This window comes from Danio aesculapii, chromosome 8 (assembly GCF_903798145.1).
Source record: "Danio aesculapii chromosome 8, fDanAes4.1, whole genome shotgun sequence".
Lineage (NCBI taxonomy): Eukaryota > Metazoa > Chordata > Actinopteri > Cypriniformes > Danionidae > Danio > Danio aesculapii.
Genome location: NC_079442.1, coordinates 23,993,536 through 24,019,390, shown reverse-complemented (window position 1 = coordinate 24,019,390; position 25,855 = coordinate 23,993,536). Strand labels below are relative to the sequence as shown.

The following is a 25,855-nucleotide window of genomic DNA, read 5'->3' as shown; positions in this document are numbered from 1 at the left end:
CAAATTTGTGGGAGGAGTTTGTTTCAATGTAAATCATGTCATTTCCTGTAGCCAGCAGGTGGCGCTATAGCTGTATGGGGATATTGGCATGTAATTGTGTTCAGGTCAGGACGGTTATCAAACGTGTGAATTTTGAGGCAGATCGGATAATGCATGCCTGAGTTATAACGACTTGATGTTTCGTGGCGAGTCGTCAAAATTTACGAGGCCGCCACGGACACGCCCATCGACGAAAACTCTAAAGCTTCGCAATTTAACATCGCCAAGGCCTTTAGATGACAAAACCCAAATTTGGTGTCGATCGGATCAAATCCCTAGGAGGAGTTCGTTAAAGTACAACGCCTGGAAATGGCAAAATCGCCACTTTTTCGCCGCAGGAAGCCATAAATATCCGACTTCCTGTTGGGTTTGAGATATCGCTCCTTGAGACTTTTTTATAGGTCTTGGCATGTTTGAGGTGTGTGCCAATTTTCGTGCATGTGCGTGATTCGTGGCGCGGGGGCTTGTCCGTATCAATTTTCTAGGTGGCGCTGTCGAGTCATTTTGCCACGCCCACTTCCGAAACCTATAATAAACGTAAATTTTCGCCACTTCTGGGGCGTGTGCAAATTTTCGTGAGTTTTCGGGCATGTTTAGACCCTCAAAATCGCGATTCATTCGGGAGAAGAAGAATAATAATAATAATAATAATAATTAAAGCTGCAAGCAGCGATGATAGGGACCTCGCACACGGGCTCACCGCCGCCCGGTGGCCGTAGGACGACAGAGAACCGCGAACAATAATAATTTAAGCCGATACATAAAAAAATCTGAGAAAATCACAGATTTATGCCATACTTGCTCTTGTCAGCAGGTGGCGCTATGACTGTGACTCAATATTGGCATGTAGATGTCTTCAGTAGTGGAAACTCATCAAACATGTGAAGTTTCAGCCTGATCGGACATTGTGTGGATGAGTTATAAGCCAAACTACCTACTGTCAGCAGGTAGCGCTATGACTGTGACTCAATATTGGCATGTAGATGTCTTCAGGAGATGAGTCTTAACAACCATGTGAAGTTTCAGGCAGATCGGACATTGTTAGGCTGAGTTATAGGCAATTTTATTGTTGACAGCAGGTGGCGCTATAACTGTGACTCAATATTGCCATGTAGTTGTCTTCAGGAGTGGATTTTAATCAACCATGTGAATTTTCAGGCCGATCGGACATTGTGTGGCTGAGTTATAGGCAATTTTACTGTTCCCAGCAGGTGGCGCTATAACTTTAACTGGATATTGATATGTAAACATGTTCAGGTCAGGACGGTTATCAATTGTGTGAATTTTGAGGCAGATCGGATCATGTATGCCTGAGTTAGAATGACTTTCTGTTTTGTGGCGAATTGTCAAAGTTTGCGAGGCCGCCACGGACACGCCCATCGAGTAAAGCTCTAAAGCTTCGCAATTTAACATCGCCAAGGCCTTTAGATGACAAAACCCAATTTTGGTGTCGATCGGATGAAATCCCTAGGAGGAGTTCGTTAAAGTACAAAGCCTGGAAATGGCAAAAACGCCACTTTTTCGCCGCAGGAAGCTAAAAATATACGACTTCCTGTTGGGTTTGAGATTTCGCTCCAAGAGACTTTTTCGTAGGTTTTGGCATGTTTGACGTGTGTGCCAAGTTTCGTGCGTGTGCGAGATTCGTAGCTCGGGGGCCTGTCCGTTTAATTTTTATAGGTGGCGCCAGCAGGTGGCGCTATAACTGTATCGGGATATTGGCATGTAAGCGTGTTTAGGTCAGGACGGTGATCAAATGTGTGAGTTTTGAGGCTGATCGGATCATGCATGCCTGAGTTATAACAACTTCCTGTTTCGTGGCGAACCATCAAAGTTTGCGAGGCCGCCACGGACACACCCATCGACGAAAACTCTGGACCTTCACAATATATCATCGCTAGAGTATTCAGAGGACACCTCTCAAATTTGGTGCTGATATGACCAAATTTGTGGGAGGAGTTTGTTACAATGTAAAATCATGTCATTTCCTGTAGCCAGCAGGTGTCGCTATAACTGTATCGGGATATTGGCATGTAAACGTGTTCAGATCAGGACGGTTATCAAACGTGTGAATTTTGAGGCTGATCGGATAATGCATGCCTGAGTTATAACGACTTCCTGTTTCGTGGCGAGTCGTCAAAGTTTGCGAGGCCGCCACGGACACGCCCATCGACGAAAACTCTAAAGCTTCGCAATTTAACATCGCCAAGGCCTTTAGATGACATAACCCAATTTTGGTGTCGATCGGATGAAATCCCTAGGAGGAGTTCGTTAAAATACAACGCCTGAAAATGGCAAAAACGCCACTTTTTCGCCGCAGGAAGCTGTAAATATCTGACTTCCTGTTGGGTTTGAGATATCGCTCCTTGAGACTTTTTCGTAGGTCTTGGCATGTTTGAGGTGTGTGCCAATTTTGGTGCATGTGCGTGATTCGTGGCTCGGGGGCTTGTCCGTATCAATTTTCTAGGTGGCGCTGTCGAGTCATTTTGCCACGCCCACTTCCGAAGCCTATAATAAACGTAAATTTTCGCCACTTTTGGGGCGTGTGCAAATTTTCGTGAGTTTTCGGGCATGTTTAGACCCTCAAAATCGCGATTGATTCGGGAGAAGAATAATAATAATAATAATAATAATAATAATAATAATAATAATAATAATAATAATAATAATAATAATAATAATAATAAACGGAGCAATTCCAATAGGGCCTTGCACCGTTTGGTGCTCGGTCCCTAATAATAATAATAATAATAATAATAATAATAATAATAATAATTAAAGCTGCAAGCAGCGATGAAAGGGACCTCGCACACGGGCTCACCGCCGCCCGCCGGCAGTAGGATGACAGAGAACTGCGAACAATAACAATTTAAGCTGATATATATAAAAAACCTGAGAAAATCAAGGATTTATGCCAAACTTGCTCTCGTCAGCAGGTGGCGCTATGACTGTGACTCAAGATTGGCATGTAGATGTCTTCAGTAGTGGAAACTCATCAAACACGGGAAGTTTCATGCTGATCGGACATTGTGTGGATGAGTTATAAATCAAACTACATTCTTTCAGCAGGTGGTGCTATGACTGTGACTCAATATTGGCATGTTGATGTGTTCAGGAGTAGAATGTCATCTAACCTGTAAATTTTCAGGCAGATCAGACAGTGTAAGGCTGAGTTTTAGTAAATTTCATATTGCCAGCAGGTGGCGCTATGACTATGACTCAATATTGGCATGTAGTTGTCTTCAGGAGTGGATTTTAATCAACCATGTGAAGTTTCAGGCATATCGGACTATGTTTGGCTGAGTTACAAGCAATTTTACTGTTGCCACCAGGTGGCGCTATGACTGTGACTCAAGATTGGCATGTAGATGTCTTCAGGAGAGGATTTTAATCCACCATGTGAATTTTCAGGCAGATCGGACATTGTTTGGCTGAGTTATAGGCAATTTTACTGTTGCCACCAGGTGGCGCTATGACTGTGACTCAATATTGGCATGTAGTTGTCTTCAGGAGTGGATTTTAATCAACCATGTGAAGTTTCAGGCAGATCGGACTATGTTTGGCTGAGTTACAAGCAATTTTACTGTTGCCACCAGGTGGCGCTATGACTGTGACTCAAGATTGGCATGTAGATGTCTTCAGTAGTGGAAACTCATCAAACATGTGAAGTTTCAGGCAGATCGGACATTGTGTGGATGAGTTATAAATTAAACTACATTCCGTCAGCAGGTGGCGCTATGACTGACTCAATATTGGCATGTAGATGTCTTCAGGAGAGGATTTTAATCAACCATGTGAATTTTCAGGCAGATCGGACATTGTTTGGCTGAGTTATAGGCAATTTTACTGTTGCCACCAGGTGGCGCTATGACTGTGACTCAATATTGGCATGTAGATGTCTTCAGGAGAGCAATCTTATCAACCATGTGAAGTTTTAGGCAGATCGGATATTGTTTGGCTGAGTTATAGGCAATTTTAAGTTTGCCAGCAGGTGGCGCTATAACTGTATCGGGATATTGGCATGTAAACATGTTCAGGTCAGGACGGTTATGAAACGTGTGAATTTTGAGGCAGATCGGATTGTGCATGCCTGAGTTATGGGCAATTTTAAGTTTTCCAGCAGGTGGCGCTATAACTGTATCGAATATTGGCATGTAAACATGTTCAGGTCAGGACTCTTATCAAATGTGTGAGTTTTGAGGCAGATCGGATCATGCATGCCTGAGTTATAACAACTTGATGTTTCGTGGCGAATCATCAAAGTTTGCGAGTCCGCCACGCACACGCCCATCGACGAAAACTCTAGACCTTCACAATATATCATCGATACTGCTTTCAGATGACACCACTCAAATTTGGTGCTGATATGATCAAATTTGTGGGAGAAGTTTGTTACACTGTAAAATCATGTCATTTCCTGTAGCCAGCAGGTGGCGCTATAACTGTATCGGGATATTGGCATGTAAACGTGTTCAGGTCAGGACGGTTATCAAACGTGTGAATTTTGAGGCTGATCGGATAATGCATGCCTGAGTTATAACGACTTCCTGTTTCGTGGCGAGTCGTCAAAGTTTGCGAGGCCGCCACGGACACGCCCATCGACGAAAACTCTAAAGCTTCGCAATTAAACATCGCCAAGGCCTTTAGATGACATAACCCAATTTTGGTGTTGATCGGATGAAATCCCTAGGAGGAGTTCGTTAAAATACAACGCCTGGAAATGGCAAAAACGCCACTTTTTCGCCGCAGGAAGCTGTAAATATCCTACTTCCTGTTGGGTTTGAGATATCGCTCCTTGAGACTTTTTTGTAGGTCTTGGCATGTTTGAGGTGTGTGCCAATTTTCGTGCATGTGCGTGATTCGTGGCTCGGGGGCTTGTCCGTATCAATTTTCTAGGTGGCGCTGTCGAGTCATTTTGCCACGCCCACTTCCGAGACCCATATCAGCCGACCATTTACGCCGCGTTTGATGTGTGTGCAAAGTTTCGTGAGTTTTCGAGCATGTTTAGACCCTCAAAAGTGCCCCGATATGGGGCGGAATAATAATAATTAAAGCTGCAAGCAGCGATGATAGGGACCTCGCACCCGGGCTCACCGCCGCCCGGTGGCCGTAGGACGACAGAGAACCGCGAATAATAATAATTTATTATGATACATAAAACAAATCTGAGAAAATCACAGATTTATGCCAAACTTGCTCCCGTCAGCAGGTGGCGCTATGACTGTGTCTCAATATTTTCATGTAGATGTGTTCAGGAGAGGATTTTAATCAACCATGTGAATTTTCAGGCAGATCGGACATTGTTTGGCTGAGTTATAGGCAATTTTACTGTTGCCACCAGGTGGCGCTATGACTGTGACTAAATATTGGCAGGTAGATGTCTTCAGGAGAGCAATCTTATCAACCATGTGAAGTTTTAGGCAGATCGGATATTGTTTGGCTGAGTTATAGGCAATTTTAAGTTAGCCATTAGGTGGCGCTATAACTTTATTGAGTTATTGGCATGTAAACATGTTCAGGTCAGGACACTTATCAAATGTGTGAGTTTTGAGGCAGATCGGATCATGCATGCCTGAGTTATAACAACTTGATGTTTCATGGCGAATCATCAAAGTTTGCAAGTCCGCCACGGACACGCCCATCGACGAAAACTCTAGACCTTCACAATATATCATCGATACTGCTTTCAGATGACACCATTCAAATTTGGTGCTGATATGATCAAATTTGTGGGAGGAGTTTGTTTCAATGTAAATCATGTCATTTCCTGTAGCCAGCAGGTGGCGCTATAGCTGTATGGGGATATTGGCATGTAATCGTGTTCAGGTCAGGACGGTTATCAAACGTGTGAATTTTGAGGCAGATCGGATAATGCATGCCTGAGTTATAACGACTTGATGTTTCGTGGCGAGTCGTCAAAATTTACGAGGCCGCCACGGACACGCCCATCGACGAAAACTCTAAAGCTTCGCAATTTAACATCGCCAAGGCCTTTAGATGACAAAACCCAAATTTGGTGTCGATCGGATCAAATCCCTAGGAGGAGTTCGTTAAAGTACAACGCCTGGAAATGGCAAAATCGCCACTTTTTCGCCGCAGGAAGCCATAAATATCCGACTTCCTGTTGGGTTTGAGATATCGCTCCTTGAGACTTTTTTATAGGTCTTGGCATGTTTGAGGTGTGTGCCAATTTTCGTGCATGTGCGTGATTCGTGGCGCGGGGGCTTGTCCGTATCAATTTTCTAGGTGGCGCTGTCGAGTCATTTTGCCACGCCCACTTCCGAAACCTATAATAAACGTAAATTTTCGCCACTTCTGGGGCGTGTGCAAATTTTCGTGAGTTTTCGGGCATGTTTAGACCCTCAAAATCGCGATTCATTCGGGAGAAGAATAATAATAATTAAAGCTGCAAGCAGCGATGATAGGGACCTCGCACCCGGGCTCACCGCCGCCCGGCGGCCGTAGGACGACAGAGAACCGCGAACAATAATAATTTAGGCCGATACATTAAAAAAATCTGAGAAAATCACAGATTTATGCAAAACTTGCTCCCGTCAGCAGGTGGCGCTATGACTGTGACTCAAGATTGTTATATCGATGTCTTCCGGAGAGGATTTTAATCAACCATGTGAATTTTCAGGCAGATCGGACATTGTTTGGCTGAGTTATAGCCAATTTTACTGTTGCCACCAGGTGGCGCTATGACTGTGACTCAATATATGCATGTAGTTGTCTTGAGGAAAGCAATGTTATCAACCATGTGAAGTTTTAGGCAGATCGGATATTGTTTGGCTGAGTTATAGGCAATTTTAGTGTTGCCAGCAGGTGGCGCTATAACTGTATCAAGTTATTGGCATGTAAACATGTTCAGGTCAGGACACTTATTAAATGTGTGAGTTTTGAGGCAGATCGGATCATGCATGCCTGAGTTATAACAACTTGATGTTTCATGGCGAATCATCAAAGTTTGCGAGTCCGCCACGGACACGCCCATCGACGAAAACTCTAGACCTTCACAATATATCATCGATACTGCTTTCAGATGACACCACTCAAATTTGGTGCTGATATGATGAAATTTGTGGGAGGAGTTTGTTTCACTGTAAATCATGTCATTTCCTGTAGCCAGCAGGTGGCGCTATAACTGTATCGGGATATTGGCATGTAAACGTGTTCAGGTCAGGACGGTTATCAAACGTGTGAATTTTGAGGCAGATCGGATAATGCATGCCTGAGTTATAACAACTTGATGTTTCATGGCGAGTCGTCAAAATTTACGAGGCCGCCACGGACACGCCCATAGACGAAAACTCTAAAGCTTCGCAATTTAACATCGCCAAGGCCTTTAGATGACATAACCCAATTTTGGTGTCGATCGGATGAAATCCCTAGGAGGAGTTCGTTAAAGTACAACGCCTGGAAATGGCAAAATCGCCACTTTTTCGCCGCAGGAAGCCATAAATATCCGACTTCCTGTTGGGTTTGAGATATCGCTCCTTGAGACTTTTTGTAGGTCTTGGCATGTTTGAGGTGTGTGCCAATTTTCGTGTATGTGCGTGATTCGTGGCTCGGGGGCTTGTCCGTATCAATTTTCTAGGTGGCGCTGTCGAGTCATTTTGCCACGCCCACTTCCGAAGCCTATAACAAACGTAAATTTTCGCCACTTCTGGGGCGTGTGCAAATTTTCGTGAGTTTTCGGGCATGTTTAGACCCTCAAAATCGCGATTCATTCGGGAGAAGAATAATAATAATAATAATAATAATAATAATAATAATAATAATAATAATAATAATAATAATAATAATAATAATAATAAACGGAGCAATTCCAATAGGGCCTTGCACCGTTCGGTGCTCGGTCCCTAATAATAATAATAAACGGAGCAATTCCAATAGGGCCTTGCACCGTTCGGTGCTCGGTCCCTAATAATAAAAAACATTACAGATACAATAGGGCCTTGCACCGTTCGGTGCTCGGTCCCTAATAATAATAATAATAATAATAATAATAATAAACGGAGCAATTCCAATAGGGCCTTGCACCGTTCGGTGCTCGGTCCCTAAAAATAATCCACAATACAGGGTGACAAGGCAATATGATCCATAATAAAGTCCACTAAACACCCCAAAACTATAGTGTGACATCACTAGATTCATGTACAAGGAAGCAGGAAAAAATCAGCGTGAACAGGAAATAATCCAAATGCAACAAGGGACACAAAACAGGGAGGACATAAGCGGTAAATCACAGACAGCTGCGTGCAATGAAGAAACCAGGGATTCAGGGGATCATGGGAGGTATAGTCCAGATGGCAAGAGACAGCATACAGCCCTGTGTCCGTAAAAGGACACTGAAGCTGCAGGTTGTAACAGATTTGTTATATCTTTTCATTAATGAAGAGCAATTCCTCTGTTTCAGTGATCACTGGAGGCTCAGATGGAATAGGAAGAGCTTATGCAGAAGAGGTAACAAGAACACTATGCGAAAACTAGAGTTTTCCAATAAACATATTACAGTGATTTCTGAAAGATAATATAACACTGAAGGCACTTCTGTTGAACACTAACAAAGTCAACACAGCCTCATTGTGAATACATACTCCTGTGTACATTTGCGGAGAGCACTAATTATGTGGCCAAAGCTACGTATGGCTGCATTTCATCTTTAAAACTAACGCTATGGGGCAGTATGAGGCCTCCGACTGCTTCTGTTTCTTTTCCTGATACCAGCTGACCACTTATCTCCAAAAAGATAGCTTTTCCGCCTTTACCAGTTTGCCCAGTAGCTCACCATGTATGTTGGCGGACTTGAGCCGCAGAGAGGAGTTGACCATGACGACGGGATTTGAGCCTGGCGAAGAATGGTTCCAGAAAGTAGGTAAAACAAAAACAAAAGGCAAAAAATAAAATGAATAAACAAGTAAACAACAGTGTGAGAGCCTGGTAAGATCTGAAAACATAGTAAAAATCAGGCGGCCATGAGGGCTTTTCTTTTTGTGGATTGCTTTTGAAAACACTATCGGTTGGGTTTAGGGAAGGGGGTGATCGTGCCAAACAGTGCTTATGAAAACACTATTCATTGGGTTTAGGGAACAACGGGCGTGAAATGGCACTGAGAGAAATTTGAGATCTGAAAAAGCGTACTCAGCGCCCTCTGGTGGATTCACAAAAAACGTCAAAAAACGCACCTCTTGTGTATTTCGCGATCTCCAAAAATGTATATAGGGATATGTATCAATAATGTGGCTGGGCTGAAAAATGTTATTTTGAACAATGCAGACCACTAAACAGTTGGCTACCGTCAACTGTTTGTTTACCAACATTTAAAACATTCCTTTTCAGGCAGTTTATACTGTATTACATTGATGCAAAAACTTAAAAATAGCTCTTATCTTTTTATAACCAGACTTTTTTAGTATTTCCTGCATTTCTCTGCAGCTTTCAAAACAAGGTATGAGTGTGATCATCATCAGCAGAAATCAAGAGAAGCTTGACAGAGCTGCCAAGAAGATCGGTAAAGCTTTTCGGTAAAGATCAGTTTCTCAGTAATGTTTTGAGCTCAGTTTAACCAGCGTTCTTTTCTTGTTCTGGCAGAGCTCAAAACAGGAGGGAAAGTCAAAGTAATAGCTGCTGACTTCACCAAAGATGATATATATGGACACATTACAGAAAATATCGAGGGATTGGATATTGGTGTGTTAGGTCAGTAAGTATCAAATATCTCAATGTGTCACAGTATGAGCTGCAGTAATGTCGACTAGAGCACTGATCAGTGTGACTTTGCTTTAAACACAGTGAACAATGTCGGGATTCTGCCCAGCCAAATACCCTGCAAGCTCCTTGAAACATCTGACTTGGAAGAAGTGAGGTCACCTTTGGTTCAATGTTCATGCATTTATTATTTGAAATACTATAGTACCAGCATAGCGTTGCACATTTTAGGTGTCTTCCTTTATTATATTGGCACGAAAGATGTGTTCATAGCTTAAAAAGTCATCCTTAGTAAGATAGTAGCACTTATTTAACCAAGCTCCAAAAGAGTTTGTTTATGGCTTCATCTGAAAGCTTTAAAAGGCTGTTTTGAAGGCAGAATTTCCAAGTGAAAAGGCATCAAAGCACATCAGAATTCAAATTCTTCTTAACTTCTTGTCTCGGAAGGTACCAATTTTGAAGACAGCATATGTGCACTGTTAACATTTTTTTGTAAATTACACTGTAATGTAAACTGAATTTTACTGTTGGACAGTTATGCAGTATGCTACTGTATTTTAAAGTTGCATTGTGAAATTTACTGTATATTTTACAGTAACGATATACAATATGTAAATACATATACAGCAAGCTAAATGGTGCTGTAAATGTACAGTAAATACAGTATTTTAGTGTATACTGCCAGTAAGTTACTGTAGGTGCTACAGGAAATTGTTAACAGTGTGTCCTTTACTGCATTTAGTATCCCTCAATTATGTGCTTCCATTTCTAACATTTGAGCAAAAAAAAAAAAAAACCTGGCTTATTGATTGTAATCAGTGAATTGAGTGCCATTTTATGTGTAAATGTATATTTTTTGATCAATGTTCTCCACTTTTGATGACATTTTTAGCACAAAGTTGGTATTGTAGTAAGCAAATATTCCCTTAGTTATCACAAAAGCTCTCTCTATTTTGTGGTGCATGATTAAATATTAATACTGCCTCAGATGTCTGTCTGAAATCCATTTTACGAGGTGCCTTTGTGCTCAAATTCTGCCTCCAGAGTCACTGCCTGATTGGGCAACTAGGCAACAACTTTGCAGCTTAAGCGTTCAGATGCAGCCTTCATTTCTGTGTAAAAAGCTTGTCACCTCACCTTTAAAGTCATCATTCATCTGCCACTTTATTAGGTACACACTGCTAGTACCAGGTTGGACCGCTCTTACCCACAAAATAGTCTTAATTCTCATAACATCTTTTGCATAGATAGTTGATACTAAAGGAGAGTGCTTCGATTTATCATGCTAAATTGGTCTGTGATAACTACAGTATGTGTCTTAGGTAAGTTAAAATATTCTCCAGAAATTATTTATTTTAGCTTGAAGGAGTGAGTGAGCAATCTTTATGCCACCAGAGTAACCTTATTTGCTTCTGAGTTGTGGATGAAACATAGGCTATATTATATTTATAATGCAAAAATGAGACTGACAGAGATGCATTTAGAAATGCATTTTAAAGCTTTAACGTATATACAGTTTTGGTTTGATTTACAGTACAGGTTTGACATTAACTTTATTGATCACCAGCTACTGTGGCTAGTAGTTTTTCGACATTACTAGCCACTTGTCATTTTCACTAGCCACAATTTGGTTGTTGGGAAAATATATTTTATATGCGTAAATTTGACTTTGGCATGTTAAAATCACTTGATTTAGATTTTGTGTTGTGCCCACATGCCTCCTCATTCATTTCACTTTTTTTGTGAGTATGAACTTGCTCAATGAGCAAAAGCAAATAGGCTATGGCTTCATAGTCTCGCACTGCAATTAGTTCTTATTTCACATGACTTTAAGAATTACCACATTAAGGATTTACCTAATTTTTCTCTGGCTACACCAAAAAATAAACAAACAGATAACTAATTATTTCTTAGCTACAAATTTTAAAGAAAAAAAAAAGTCAATTTTAGCTGTGTACATGCACTTTTTATTTAACACAGTAGACTGTTAGGGCTAAAGGTCCCAGATCACCAGTTAACTAAACATAAAAGTCAAGTTAATCTCCTAAAAAGCAATGTTATTGTAAAGGATAATAATTAAACCATAAATAAATAAAAAAATAACTGTAAGCAAAAGAAAACAGGTGAAAAACATACCGTGTGTGATAATGAAAGGATGATCCTGTCACACATCGTTAGGCTCATTAAGGTTTGCTCTGATTGTTCAGCATTCACATTTTACCATTGCACAAGTTTAAGAGTCTCTTTAACACTTATGATTACTTTATTATAAAGAGATCAGATATTTTGTTTGTTTTTGACTATTAAAACTATTTGCCTTAGTAATGTTGGTCAATTAAAATAAATTTAGTCCTAATATTCTTAAATGAATTGTTAAAAATATTCAATAATTATCGATACTGAATGATATGAAACATGATATTGTAATAATTTGTGCTGTATCGTCAAACCCAACTCAGTATGTTTTGCCATGTACCGACCTCTTAATATTCAGATATGCTTACGTATATCCAGGTTTTCATTCTATGGCACCTTTTAGTACCCAAAGTGTGCCAAGAAAATACTCCATATATCATTATATAAGATGGTTACAGGTAATGTTGTTTATGCCAAATTCTGAAACAACCATGTCACAACCAAATCCCACATAAAAATCCTTTCCCCCAATCTTCTGTTTTCCAATTTTGGAGATCCTGTACAAATTCACTTTCGGTTTGCTGTTGTTAGCACTGGTGTGGCACTTATTTAAGAATCGATTTGTTGTGAAAACAGAGATGCTCATCTTCAGACCTCAGCTGAATTACTGTTGTCTTTCTGTCAGCTTTGTACCAGACTGGCCATTCCGCCTGACTTCAGGCATCAACCAGACATTTTCCCTCACAGACCTGCCACTCTTCTGGCTATTTTCTTAGTAGATGGGCAGTTTCTGAAATATCCATTTTGTCACCAACACCCAAAGTAATTTAATTCACCTTTCATTTCGCATTGGTTTGAACATCAGCAGATCATCTATATGCCATGTATTAATATAAGCAAACAGTTGAACAGTTGTACCTAATAGAGTGGCCAATGAGTGGAGAAATAGTCGTAGATTTGGTATCATATTTGGAGTATTTGTCATGTACAGTGTAATAATTTATGTTTCATCTCATGGTCTCTCTAGAGAATATATGACATTATCAACTGCAATGTAAAGTCCATGGTTAAGGTGAGTAAAAACCAACACAACTATACACTATTGCATGCACCCTATCACCTCAGTGAGGAATTTCCTGTGTTGCTCTATTGTCTCTTTGAATAAAATTTAAATGTATAATGAAAGTTGAAGGGTGTCTTTCCATCAGTCATTTACAAATAGGCCAGTTGAGTACCTTTAGTTTAGTGATGCACTAATTTAAAAGAGTGTGTTTCCATATTTAGATGTGCAGAATTGTACTACCAGGAATGCAGCAGAGGTTTGCACTTCTCTGTTGAATAGTTTTGCATCATTTTTTGGGTTAAGATAAACAAATGACAAACACAGCAACCATATGTATTCTCTTAGAAGAAGAGGAGTCATTCTGAATGTGTCTTCCGGAATAGCCAAAATACCATGTCCAATTTACACCTTGTATGCAGCATCAAAGGTAAATTTGCTCAAGAACAAGACATTCAAACCCATTGAGACACCTTTTCCACAATTCTAAACAACATTCTCTACTATAATAGTAATGAAAACATGTTCAAAATAGCTTTATATTTTCACATGCAGGTTTTTGTTGAGAGATTTTCGCAAGGTCTTCAAGCTGAATATATATCCAAGGGTATTATTATTCAGGTGGAGTACAAAACGTACCATGCATGTAAATTTAACTTGTTATCTAACCACAGAATTATGTTTTTTTAAATCACAAATAAGATGCCAATCATTCCCAAACTTATTTTTATTTCTCAGACGGTGGCTCCATTTGGGGTTTCAACAGCAATGACAGGACATCAGAAGCCAGATATGGTCACATTCACGGCTGAGGAGTTTGTGAGAAGCTCGCTGAAGTACCTGAAGACTGGTGACCAAACATATGGCAGCATCACTCATACTTTACTGGTAATGACCTCTGTTTATTGTGTTAGTCAGTTTAAAGTGCACTCATTTTTACTGGTATCTATGGTTTCATTAAATAGACTTTTAAAGGAATAGTTTTACACTTTATTTATTCATTCACCATGGTGTTACTGCAGTCAAAACTGCTCTTCTTTCATTTTTAGAGCACATAAATCCATATAAATTTTCAAATGTTCAAAGTTTTATGTAGCGCTGGGCAATTAATCAAACTGAAATTGGGTATATGCACAGGAACTTTTAATTTTCAGTAAGCCAGCTCAAGCACTTCCTGTGAACTGCCATGCCATTACAAAATTGGCGCAATTAAGATCTGGTTCTTTAAAAAATCAACGATCTTCACCGCTTGAATGATATACGATATAAATGGGGTCTCGGATCAGACAAGAAGCACTAAATTAAATTCCATTGTTTCGTTTCAAATCTTTAAAATCTGGATATTTATTTTACCACAGTATTTTCAATTGAGTTTCTGTGCTTGCCTGTTGTTCCTGATGGCACACAAATATGTTCAATAATCACATACAAATATCACAAAAGTATCAGTGTACTTTGTTTCAGATGAACCTTTGTTTGACAATGAGAATGAGTTTGAGAATTGTTTGACTATAACAAATGAGAGCCATAAAGAAAGTTGTGCTAATTCACGAACATGCAATTATTATACAGAGACTAGAGCTGCACAATCAACTGTTAAAATATTGTGAGCTTAACTTAAATACCCACATCACATGATCTTAATTCTAAAATAAAATTATTTACGTTTCTTCAAATTTTGTCAATGACAAAAAAGATGTTGTCATGTCATGGCTGAAGTAACTTTTTTCTCTATTATGATAATTACAATGATCACAGGTGAAATGGGAGAACAATATATAGTTTATAGTACAGTCTTCCCTTATCAAATGCACCAGACACTTACTGACACTTCAGACACTGTTACAAGGACACAAAAAAACAAACAAATTTTGCCTTCTCAAGGCATCTTTTATCCTCATTTAAAAAATATCAATCAAGGGTGGCTCAGTGGTTAGCACTGTTGCCTCACAACAAGAAGGTCACTGGTTTGTGTCCCGGCTGGGCAAGTTGGCATTTCTCTGTGGAATTTGCATGTTCTCCCCGTGTTTGCGTGGGTTTCACCTGGGTGCTTCGGTTTCCCCCACAATCCAAAGACATGCGGTATTGGTGGATTGAATAAACTAAACTGACCATAGTGTATGAGTGCGTGAATGAGTGTGTATGGGTGTTTCCCCAGTACTGGGTTGCAGCTAGAAGGGCATCCGCTGTGTAAAACATGCTTGAATAGTTGGCGGTTCATTCCGCTGTGGTGACCCCTGATAAGTAAGGAAGTAAGTTGAAGGAAAATGAATGAATCAATGACAATCAAAATCACCTTTTGAAGGCAACTCGATAGTTCAAATGAAGGTTGTAGCCATTACATCTTAGTGCCAGTAGGTGGCAACAAGCTAAAAGTGTATTTGTCACTCAATAGTTTACAGATTTGTTCAAAAACGCTGATTAATCCAGTATTGAAACAAATAAATTAGTTTGGAGTCATAAAATCATCCATTCAAAAATCAAAAATATATTAATTAATATAACGATATAGTATTTTTTAAAAAGTGCAGTGAAGCATATAAAATTGTGTTAGAACATCTAATAAAACATTTTTAATTGTAATCTCTATTTATAAATTAATAAATAAACGGGGATTCTCAGTTTATCTAGAATCATTAGCTGTGTCTCATAGGCTGCATCCTCAGAAAGGATGCATTCGAAGTGCACTGTGTCATTGCGGCGCGGCGAAGGCTGTCTGATTTCAAAGAAATTCGAAGACTTCTTCAAATGCAGCCTCAAAATGCATCCTTCGTTTCCCAGGTAATGAAGGACACAACCGGTGGATCCTTCGTGGCCTCAAACATCCCAAGATTCATTGCGTGATGATAACGGCAGGACGTTTTAAAAGAAAACTCTGGATTAAAAGTATGAATTAGGTTTTTATTTTACTTGGATATCTAAACACATGTTAAAAAACAAAAAGAGTATGACATGTCTTACTAAAAAGTGATTTTATAGACAGTTTACATTTTAATGTGTACATGTATGAATCAAAGAAAATATATTTCTAGCTTTTGTAAATTCTTGTTTTGCCTTCAGATCGCTTAAAATATTTTTAAAATCACTTTGAAAAAAATGGTTTCCGTCCTCTGTAGGCTAGATTGTCTCATTTCAAAACGCTCGCTTCAGCCTGTGTGGACTTCGAAGGACTAACCTTTGAAGTCTGCATCCTTCAGAGGATACATCCTCTGAAATGACACACAGCTATTCTGCTCAGGTTAGAATTTTCACTTAAATAATGCATTTTTTAAAATCCAAACCCTAATGTATATTCCCATAACACCTGGGATATATGGCACATGTTGCATAGTGACCAAAATGCTCCTTTCAAATATTAATTCTGGTCAAAACATATTTAAAGAAAAAATAATCATCAAAAAAATATGGCATTTGCACAACATTAGAGTGTAAATACTATTATACTACCCTGAAAAAGGGGAAACAAATGTATAATCAGACACGAACTCGAGCTGTTGTTTGTGTAAAGTTGTATTGACTTTGACACACAGTGTAGTTCTTTCTTTAACAATTTTTACAAAAATTACAAAAAAATAAAAAATAAATAAACACATTATTACATCAAAACACATCAGTATGTTTGAACCCAGTGTTGCAAGTAGTAATCCTTTAAAGTAACAAAGAAAATTGTGTCCATTTACAAAAATACTTCACCAGTTCTAATTAATAACATCAGCAGTAACTGTTGTCCACATTTTATGGACAAAAGTGCCAGTTCACGGATAATTTGTCATCAGCCTATAGGAAACTCCATGAATTACACATCATTTTCTTCTGAGGTTATTCAATACAAAGAGCAACATATCCACACTCTAATAAAACCCTGGTTGCCTTAAATTTTTAAGCTGAATCAAATTAACCTCATGAGTCTATTGATCTTATATTATGATAAACTGACCTTAAACAGCTTGTGTAATTTATAAAATTAAGTTAGAACATGATTGACTTAGTTTAATAAGTTACAATGAATTAAAAACATATGCTGTCAGGATTAACTAATCATATCTTTTTTTTTACAGTACTTTTTTTTACAGAACTTGAACAGTACTTACAGTACTTGAGTATTTGAACTCTTCTTTGTATTTATTTTATTTTTAATGAATCCAATTTGTTCAGTAGTGTGTTTTAATAATCATATTGATCTTTTTACCACTATATAACCTCTTAAGGCCCAAGGTGTTTTTTTTACATGCATTTTTTATTTTTCTTTGCTATTTGAGCTTATTAGAACCTAATTAGAATAAAAACCTAAAACCATTTTTTGATATGTACTTTTAGAGAAAAATGATGTCCATATATGTGGACTCATGGTCCGAATTTACATAAAACACTTTTCCTGGATTGTTTTAATGCATAATTAACATAGTTTTTTTTTTTTAAACTTGCTTTGACTATCAGAGTGTAAAAACTATTTTTTTTCCCATTTTGGACAGTTAAAAATAGTGTTTGGGACATTTCATATGCTGCAAAACAGTTGCAGGATGACAGCGTATGTCTGTAACAAAATATAAAATATTCTACATTTAGTATATTCTAAATATAAAATATTCTAATTAAGTATTTTAAATAGCCACTTAAGAGCTAAAATCTGCTGTCCACATATGTGGACACTTAAGCTCTAGGACAGGGGTCACCAATCTCGGTCCAGGAGGGCCGGTGTCCCTGCAGGGTTTAGCTCCAACTTGCCTCAACACACCTGCCTGGGTGATTCAAGTACACCTAGTAAGACCTTGATTAACTTGTTCAGGTGTGTTTGATTTGGGTTGGAGCTAAGATCTGCAGGACATTGGCCCTCCAGGAACAAGTTTGGTGACCCCTGCCCTAGGAGGATATACCCAGTGGTGGAAAGAGTACTAAAAAATCCTACTCACGTAAAAGTACCATTACTTGCCCAAAAATGTAGTGCACATAGAGAAAGTATCTGTTGTAAATATTACTCAAAGTATGAGTAAAAAGAAGCCCTTTTAAAAATACTCATAAGTAGTATTACACAGTAAAAGTGGATGCATTTGCATGCAGTTTGTGCAGGGATGTGTAAACGTAACATTCTGTAGTGCATTCAGTTATCTTCCTATTCTCCCTTCCTTTCTTTCTTCGTTTGTCCATTCTGTCCTTGCTTCATTCATTCTTTTTTCCTTCATTCATTCATTGTTCCTTTCTTCTTTCCTTCACTCATTCAGTCATTCTTTTGTTCCTTCCTTCATTAGGTCCCTTGTTCATTCATTCCTTCGTTCATTCCTTCTTTCGTTTGTTCAGTCCTTCCTTGAATCATTTGGTTCATTCATTTGGTTCTCCCTTCGTTCATTCAGCCCTTTACTCCATTCTTTGTTCGGCCCTTCCTTCATTCATTTGTTCATTCCTTCACTCATTCATTCGTTCTTTTGTTCCTTCCTTCATTATGTCCTTTGTTCATTCCTTCCTTCGTTTGTTCAGTCCTTCCTTGAATCATTTGGTTCATTCATTTGGTTCTCCCTTCGTTCATTCAGCCCTTTACTCCATTCTTTGTTCGGTCCTTCCTTCATTCATTTGTTCCTTCCTTCGTTCCTTCACTCATTCATTCGTTATTTTGTCCCTTCCTTCATTATGTCCTTTGTTCATTCCTTCCTTCGTTTGTTCAGTCCTTCCTTGAATCATTTGGTTCATTCATTTGGTTCTCCCTTCGTTCATTCAGCCCTTCACTCCATTCTTTGTTCGGCCCTTCCTTCATTCATTTGGTCCTTTCTTTATTCGGCCCTTCCTTCCATTCTTCTTTTCTTCCATTTAGTGATTGTTAAAGGCTGTTTGATGATTTCAGTCATCATACAGTAGACATCCTTCATTTTCTCATCAGTGACATGCAGTCTATAACAAGTTTTTGGGTCATTGCATGTAAAGATTTTAGACATCTCCTTAGACATTTTTAATGCTTCCAAAAGATTTGGTGCATTTATATGGCGTCCATGTCTTGAGGTTGTTCAGTATGATGCGATTACCTTTCTATGTGCGATTTGGTTAGACAGGAATCGAAGGACTTTAGCCAAGTATAGACAAGAAAGAAATAAAGTAGTGACTGCAGGAAGAAGGAAAATAGTGGAGTAAAAGTACTGATACAGCAATAAAAATGTCCTCAAGGGAAAGTAAAAGTACACATTTTTAAAGCTGCTTAATAAATTACTATTCCTGAAAAAAGCTACTCAATTACTGTAATTTGAGTATTTGTAATTTACTTTACATCACTGCATATACCATTCATAAAAATATTCCATTGTTAAAAAAAAACAAAACGCTTCTTTATAGAGAATAAAAAGGTGCTTTAGATTGTTAAATCATTCTTCACACAAAGATGTCTTTATTTTGATCTTCTTTCCTTTTTGGACTCTTTATTTTTATGATTGTGTCTCATTTCTGTGCATGTACCTTAAAGCAAACTACACATTTTACAAATAAATATTTAATCTGTTTCCTATTCAAATGACACAGTGGTGCAATGTTGTTGCTAACTAATGTGTAATTCATCTCTAGGGCAGGATTGTGCAGTCCATTCCTACCTGGGTCCTGCAGAGTGAAGCATTTCAGCATCACTTTCAGGAATATGTGAAGAACAGGGACAGAAGATGAGAGATGTCATTTTCCAACTTTATACTGTATATAGTATTGCACATTTGATACGTGTGTTTCTTTGCTTTAATTAAAACAAAGCTGTGTGTAAAAAAGACGTAAGACTGGAAAAGAAAAATGACAGGCCTCCATTTTTCCATGGTCCTTCAAAATATGCTACATCAGTGTTGATAATGAAATGCAATCATTATTAATGGTAATCATATCAGCAGACTGGAGATAGATGAGTAGTACTGCCCTTGATCACATTAGCGGAAGGTCAGTTTCACAAAGGCCAAACCACAGAGTCAGACATGTGACCTTGTTGTTGTTTTTATTATTTTTTTCTTTCAGATTAGATCGTGTTTAGTCTTATGTATTTTTAAACCATGGTTGCGTTGGAAACAACATCCACAAAACATGTATTTGGCGCCACACAGTGGTTAAATCATCTTTAAAAGGAATAATTTCAAGTCATTACGCTGTAAAAAAAAGCTGGGTTCCACACAATTGATTTGTGTTGGGGCAACATGAAAAAAACTAAGCTAAGTTATTAGTTTTTTACAAATTTAAGTTGATTGAACATAAAACAATTGAGTAGTCCCCCCAAAACCACAAAAATGTGTTGTTTCAGTTCAGTTTAAATAAGTAGTTTGAACAAACAGCAAAGTGTAAGCCAGTATTATGACTTTTATGTGATTAAATACTCTGTAGCCACTTGAGAAACATGCACACCCTTTTTGTATTGTTAATCATATTATCAATGTATATACTAACAAATCATACAGATCAGTTACAAGTAAAAAAATGTAAAGGAAAAAAAAGATTTGAAGGATGACATTAGAAGATAAAAAAAAAAAAAATTGCACAATGATAAATAATTTGGCACTTTTAAAACACAACATTCATTACAACATGATAAGGTTAAATACTGGCGGTTCATTCCACTGTGGTGACTCTTGATTAATAAAGGGCCTAAGGCCAATGGGTGTAATGTTGAAATATGGTATCAGTAATACATTCTGTTGTTGGCTCAAATCTAAAGACTTTAATTTCTATAGTCTTTGAGGACACAGAATTAAATAACTTATTGAGTCAAAATGTACGTGTCTGGAGTGATTTAACGTGGCATGTATACACACACACACACACACACACACACACACACATATATATCTTCAGACGATCAGTGTTGGGGGTTTGGGGGCATTACACGTAACGTAAGTTACATAATAATATTACTTTTCTAAGTAACGATTAACAAAATAAGTAACATTACTTTAACATTTTTTTTATAATATTCGAGTTACTTTGTTGAAAATGTAACACGAGTTACTTTTAGTTTAATTACCTTTTGAAGAAGAAATTGCTGAATTAAAATTAGTCACAATGAATCATGCAGTCAAGTAAAGACTGTGTTCAATATTACAAATGTATCGAAGAAAATTAAAAAGGGATTGTCTCAATAAACCATGATTTTACTTAAGACAAATAGTACAAAAGTAGCAAACACATTGCTTTAAACTGCTTTAAAAAAAATTTTATTTTATTTTTTTATAATTTTTTATGGGGTTTTCACCTTTAATTTGGATAGAATAGTGGAGGTTACAGACAGGAAAGTATTGGGAGCAGAGAAAGGGGAATGGGCGGCAAAAGACCTCAACTCGGGTCATCAAGAGCACCATAACGCTACAGTATATCTCGGTGCACTTATCCACAAGGTTACTGGCGCCCACTGTTTTTTACAGTGCTTTGTTAATTGCAGAGCTCCCCTATTTAAAAAAAGAAAGGAAAAAAAACAAGTTCTGAAAGAGATAAAGCCTCAGCCAGGTAATAAAAAGTAACGCAAAAGTAACTCAAAACTAACACAACAATATTTACCATAAAAAGTAACTAAGTAATGCAACTAGTTACTTTTTTGGGGAGTAACTCAGAATCAGAATCAGAATCAGTTTTATTGTCAAGTGTGCTTCACACACAAGGAATTAATTTTGCCAACAAGCAACAAGGTGGTGGTGGTGGGGGGTTGGGGGGTTGAGGAGGGGTTGCTGGGGCAGTCCGGCCAGATTCACGGTGGCAGGCCAGATTGTCCTATGGCCATTCCAACCCTGCCTCTTAAAGAAACACATGCCCCCAAATCACACACCGTCCTCTCATTAGAGGATTAGAAAATTGTACTAAAACGTCAGAATGAGATTGTACAAAGTAAAACAAAATAGCCACTGAATCAAAATGTTAGGAATTGCTGTGAGATTGCATCGGTCAATCAAACTACATGTGAGGAGTCAGTTCATTTGGCATGACCCTCATCATTCACTAGCTGTTGAGTCTACATCAGTTGTTGCAGTGCATTGTTGCAATAAACAAGTACCCTTGATATTGTCCACTTTGGTTTCAGACACCGTTACAAATGTCCATCCCCTCAGAGAATGCCCACTTTAAGAGCAAAGTGGCTGATTTTGAACACAGCTTATAATTCCATCCCATCTGAGCAAGATCTCACAATAGAAGCATATTCAGGAAATGTATTCTAATTATTACTATTATTATTTTTAACATTATAAAGCACTCGAAAGTATAGTGAGTTTTATCTGGATCCATTTATTAAGTTTGAAATCAGAAAATTTGTAAAGAACATACCAGCCTTTAGCTACCCTGCAATTATATATTAGGCAAATGCAATTAATATTACACATACTGGTATTTTGTGTCAGGGTGGTCTATCTACCTGAAAGGGTTACTGACCCTCAGTTTTGAATGTGGCAAACAATTGATTCCCTTCTTGATTTCATGTGAAAGCCACGTAGGCCCAATTCTATCTCATTTATCTATGAAAAAGTGGTCTCTGTTTTTTCTCTGACCGTGAGATCATCCAGCAGAGGGCAGGTTTTTGACTGCATCGGTGAAGAACTTGGAGGTCTTCAGCTGTAGAAGTTGAATCTGTGTGTGGCGTCTGGTTTCAAAGATGTGCAGAAGATGCTGAGCAGGTAAAGAACACAAACAAGTGCAGTCTTTTGGGGGATTTCCATTTCACATGTAGCCCTTAATAAGCTGTTCACCCTTGAGCGAGCCGTTCTGACTGAAATACAGCTGACAGGATAACTATCAGTTTCCGCACTTATTAAAGGTCCTTGTTTTTTACGACAGGGAATTTCCACTGATAACTTATAATGCTACTGTTTGCAACTGCAATGATATTTATACGGAATAAGGCTAAGGCATTACAATAAATGCATTTTATTTTCCCATCATTCTGTATATCTCTAAGTTAAGTCGACTGCATTAGAGATTTCGAAAAACTGAATACCAATTAGTCAAAAAAATTGCAGACCACCCCAAACCTTGATCAACCTCAAAATAACATCCTATAATTAACATTTTTACATCCTTCTTTGTGATATAATCTTTTTTTCTGTCATTTTTAACCATTTTGAAATAAAATGGCAAACTATTTGCATATTGTCTTATATAAACAATGCACACCTAACAAAATTGAAAAGTATTTCAAATAAATGTGGTAAATAAAAGAAACATTTTTTTCTTTCAGTTGTTACTGAATTGTCATGACAGCAGTTGAAATCTAGTCAATTTAATTGTTTTTACTTTAAAGGTAATGTCAAACAATACATTACAAGCAGGGCTTGACATGAACGTTTTTGATCACCAGCCACTGTGGCTAGTAGTTTTCCAACGTTACTAGCCACACGGCATTTTCATTGGCCACAATTTAGTTGTTAGTAAAATGTATTTTCTATGCATAAATTTGACTTTGACGTCCTAAAATGACTTGATTTAATGTCCACATGCCTCCTCATTCATTTAACTGATTTCGTGTGTTGTGACCTTGCTCAATGAGGATGAGCAAATGTGTTGGGGTTTCATAGTGTTGCATTGCATTTAGTTTTATTTCACTTGACTTTTTAGGGCTCAACACCACTTTTCTCTCTAGCCACACCAAACTAATTATTTCCTGGCCAAAAATGTTTAATAATGTGTTAAAACAAGCAAAATATAGCTGTATACACACGCTTTTTATACATAAAAAATGTTCTTAAAAAACAATTGACATTTCAAAAAATTATACACTAAAACTAAACACAGTAGTTTGTCCAGGCTAAAGGTCCCAGATCATCAGTTAACTATACATAAATGGATACATAACTATACATAAATTAATCTCCTATTAAAACAATGTTATTGTATTGTAAAGGATGATAATTAAACCATATGAGCAAAATAACTGCAAGCAAAAGAAAACGTGAAAAGTATTCTGTGTCCAATAGGGAAAGGATGATCAGGCGCACATGATTATTGTTAGGCATATCAATTATCTATTCAAAGAATGGTTAAAGCGAAAGCGGCAACCACTGTTGCTTGCAAAAAATGTCAAGCTCTTGAAAGCAGCAGGACTGTGGGTGCACAAGCACCGCTTTTTTGCAGTTTATTTAAAAGAAAACATGCCTTTTTAGGCATGCTTGCTTCACGCAAGGAAAACGGGACACAGGAGCTTTTAATCACTCGCGTGTATCACATCAGCTGTGCGCGCAACACTAAAGCCCTTGTCAGTGAGTGAGGACTGCCTTTCTCACCGTGCGCCTGAGCATCGGTATTCACTCGCTTTCTTTTGCTCACGCGAAAAGTTATCAGTCAAGCTGCTTCTCGATTCTAAGATCACATTTGCACACATATTGACCAACAGTCATAAACTAAAACTCTAATCTTTAGTGACGAGTCAGCACTGGCAGTTTAAAAATTATTTTTAACCAGCCAAAGTGGTAAGTGGGAGCTGCTGTCTAACCAACCACAGCTGAAATCTACCCACATTTGATGGGTTGGCGGGTGTTAAGGTCAGGCCCTGATTACAGGTAAAATAAATATTTGTGCTTTGTGTTTAGATGACACAAACTAGTACACGTCATAAAATGGACAGTAGTGATACTTGACGCTTATGCTGGTGGTAAGTAGCACTGTCGTCAAGCATTTATCAGAGTTTATAGGTTTAGTTCAGGACTCTGGGCTGGCCATTTCATTATTTCAGCTTCAAAAAACCACTTTACCCAATTAGCTATATATATAATATTTATATTTTTAATATATATAGCTAATTGGGTAAAGTGTTTTTTTGAAGCCGAAATAATGAAATGGCCAAGGAAAACGGGACAACTTATTTTGCTAATACACATTGTTATTCTTTAAGTAAACAATTCATTTTTGAGAGTTAATTCACTGAAAAAAAAAGTTTGTTTTGGTAATCTCAAATCAATGTCAGACCATTTGCTTCTGTGTTTGGAGAGGTGGTCCTTCATTGACGTTAGTTATACGGCTCAGCCAGAATATTCTTAACCATGTCTCTAACCCAGAGGTGTCAAACTATGGAACTATGAAAACTAATGGATAGTAATGGAACTAAACTGTGTAGGACTATTAGTTTGCTAGAATGGAATGTTGCGCAAAAAGAAAGCCCAGCTCCTACTCAATATTCCATTTCAGTTGGAAGTACAGCAATGTGAAAATAAACTGAATACTGAAATAAATGTAATTTTAGTAAGTTTTATGTTGTTTTCTGTTTTTTAATCTTCACTGTACATGAAAATATACTATTTAAATGCATATTCAATTTACAGCTTGTGGCACTGCAGTCTAAGCTTTTATTTATCATTAGCGTTGTCTTGCTTATGATTCAGTCTAACACAACCACAAACAACATGAACCAATGCTCACAACAAACATAAACCTGGTGCCTTTGAGACGGTTTACCAAATTCTGCTACGTTTAACAGCTGCATGTAGTCACAGACCAACAGTTTGTTTTCATGTAGTCAATTTTCTGCTGAAAGAAAGGAGCACAAGGCTTGATGTTTATATCAGCGATAAGAAGATGAAAGTGAGACGACTGCTTTGTCATCATTACATCTGACTGCTCGCAGTCTCAATAAGCTTTTGCTTGTGTGGTCCGTCTTCAAGCCCTACGAGTCCCAACACACATAAACAGTGGACAGATGTAGAAGGACCGCGTGTTTACCGAGCTCTCAATTCTCTAAACAATAGATCAAATGACGCTGAACTCTGGCAATCAAACAGAGAATCTGCCTCATTCCCAAGTGGGTAAATATTTACCCTAATATATCAAAAAGTCCCTTTCGTCTTCACTTGGGACAGACATAACACGCACAATTTGGACCCAAACAGCCTTTTATTGTCTGTTTGTGTCATTTTGCTATGTTTTCTGGTGTTTATCATCTGAAAACATCATTAATAACACTGTCTTGAAAGTGGAAACGGTTGTTAGCTTACTTCA

The 25,855-nt window shown here is 38.0% G+C and overlaps 1 protein-coding gene across 2 annotated transcripts in view; it reads left to right on the top strand.

The window, feature by feature from the left end:
- Nucleotides 1–20,647, top strand: part of hsd17b3 (hydroxysteroid (17-beta) dehydrogenase 3) — a 35,423-nt gene extending 14,776 nt beyond the window's left edge. The window contains exons 2-11 of one of the 2 annotated variants that reach the window (XM_056463458.1): nt 8,456–8,502; nt 9,475–9,550; nt 9,631–9,738; nt 9,832–9,899; nt 12,911–12,955; nt 13,168–13,202; nt 13,295–13,373; nt 13,499–13,564; nt 13,682–13,831; nt 19,484–20,647. In XM_056463458.1, the coding sequence (XP_056319433.1) occupies nt 8,456–8,502; nt 9,475–9,550; nt 9,631–9,738; nt 9,832–9,899; nt 12,911–12,955; nt 13,168–13,202; nt 13,295–13,373; nt 13,499–13,564; nt 13,682–13,831; nt 19,484–19,579 (770 nt within the window). In that variant the 3' untranslated portion in view covers nt 19,580–20,647. Of the gene's footprint in view, nt 1–8,455; nt 8,503–9,474; nt 9,551–9,630; nt 9,739–9,831; nt 9,900–12,910; nt 12,956–13,167; nt 13,203–13,291; nt 13,374–13,498; nt 13,565–13,681; nt 13,832–19,483 lie in introns of both variants that reach the window. The other variant, XM_056463457.1, reaches the window with a different exon arrangement.
- The last annotated feature ends 5,208 nt before the right edge of the window (nt 20,648–25,855 follow it).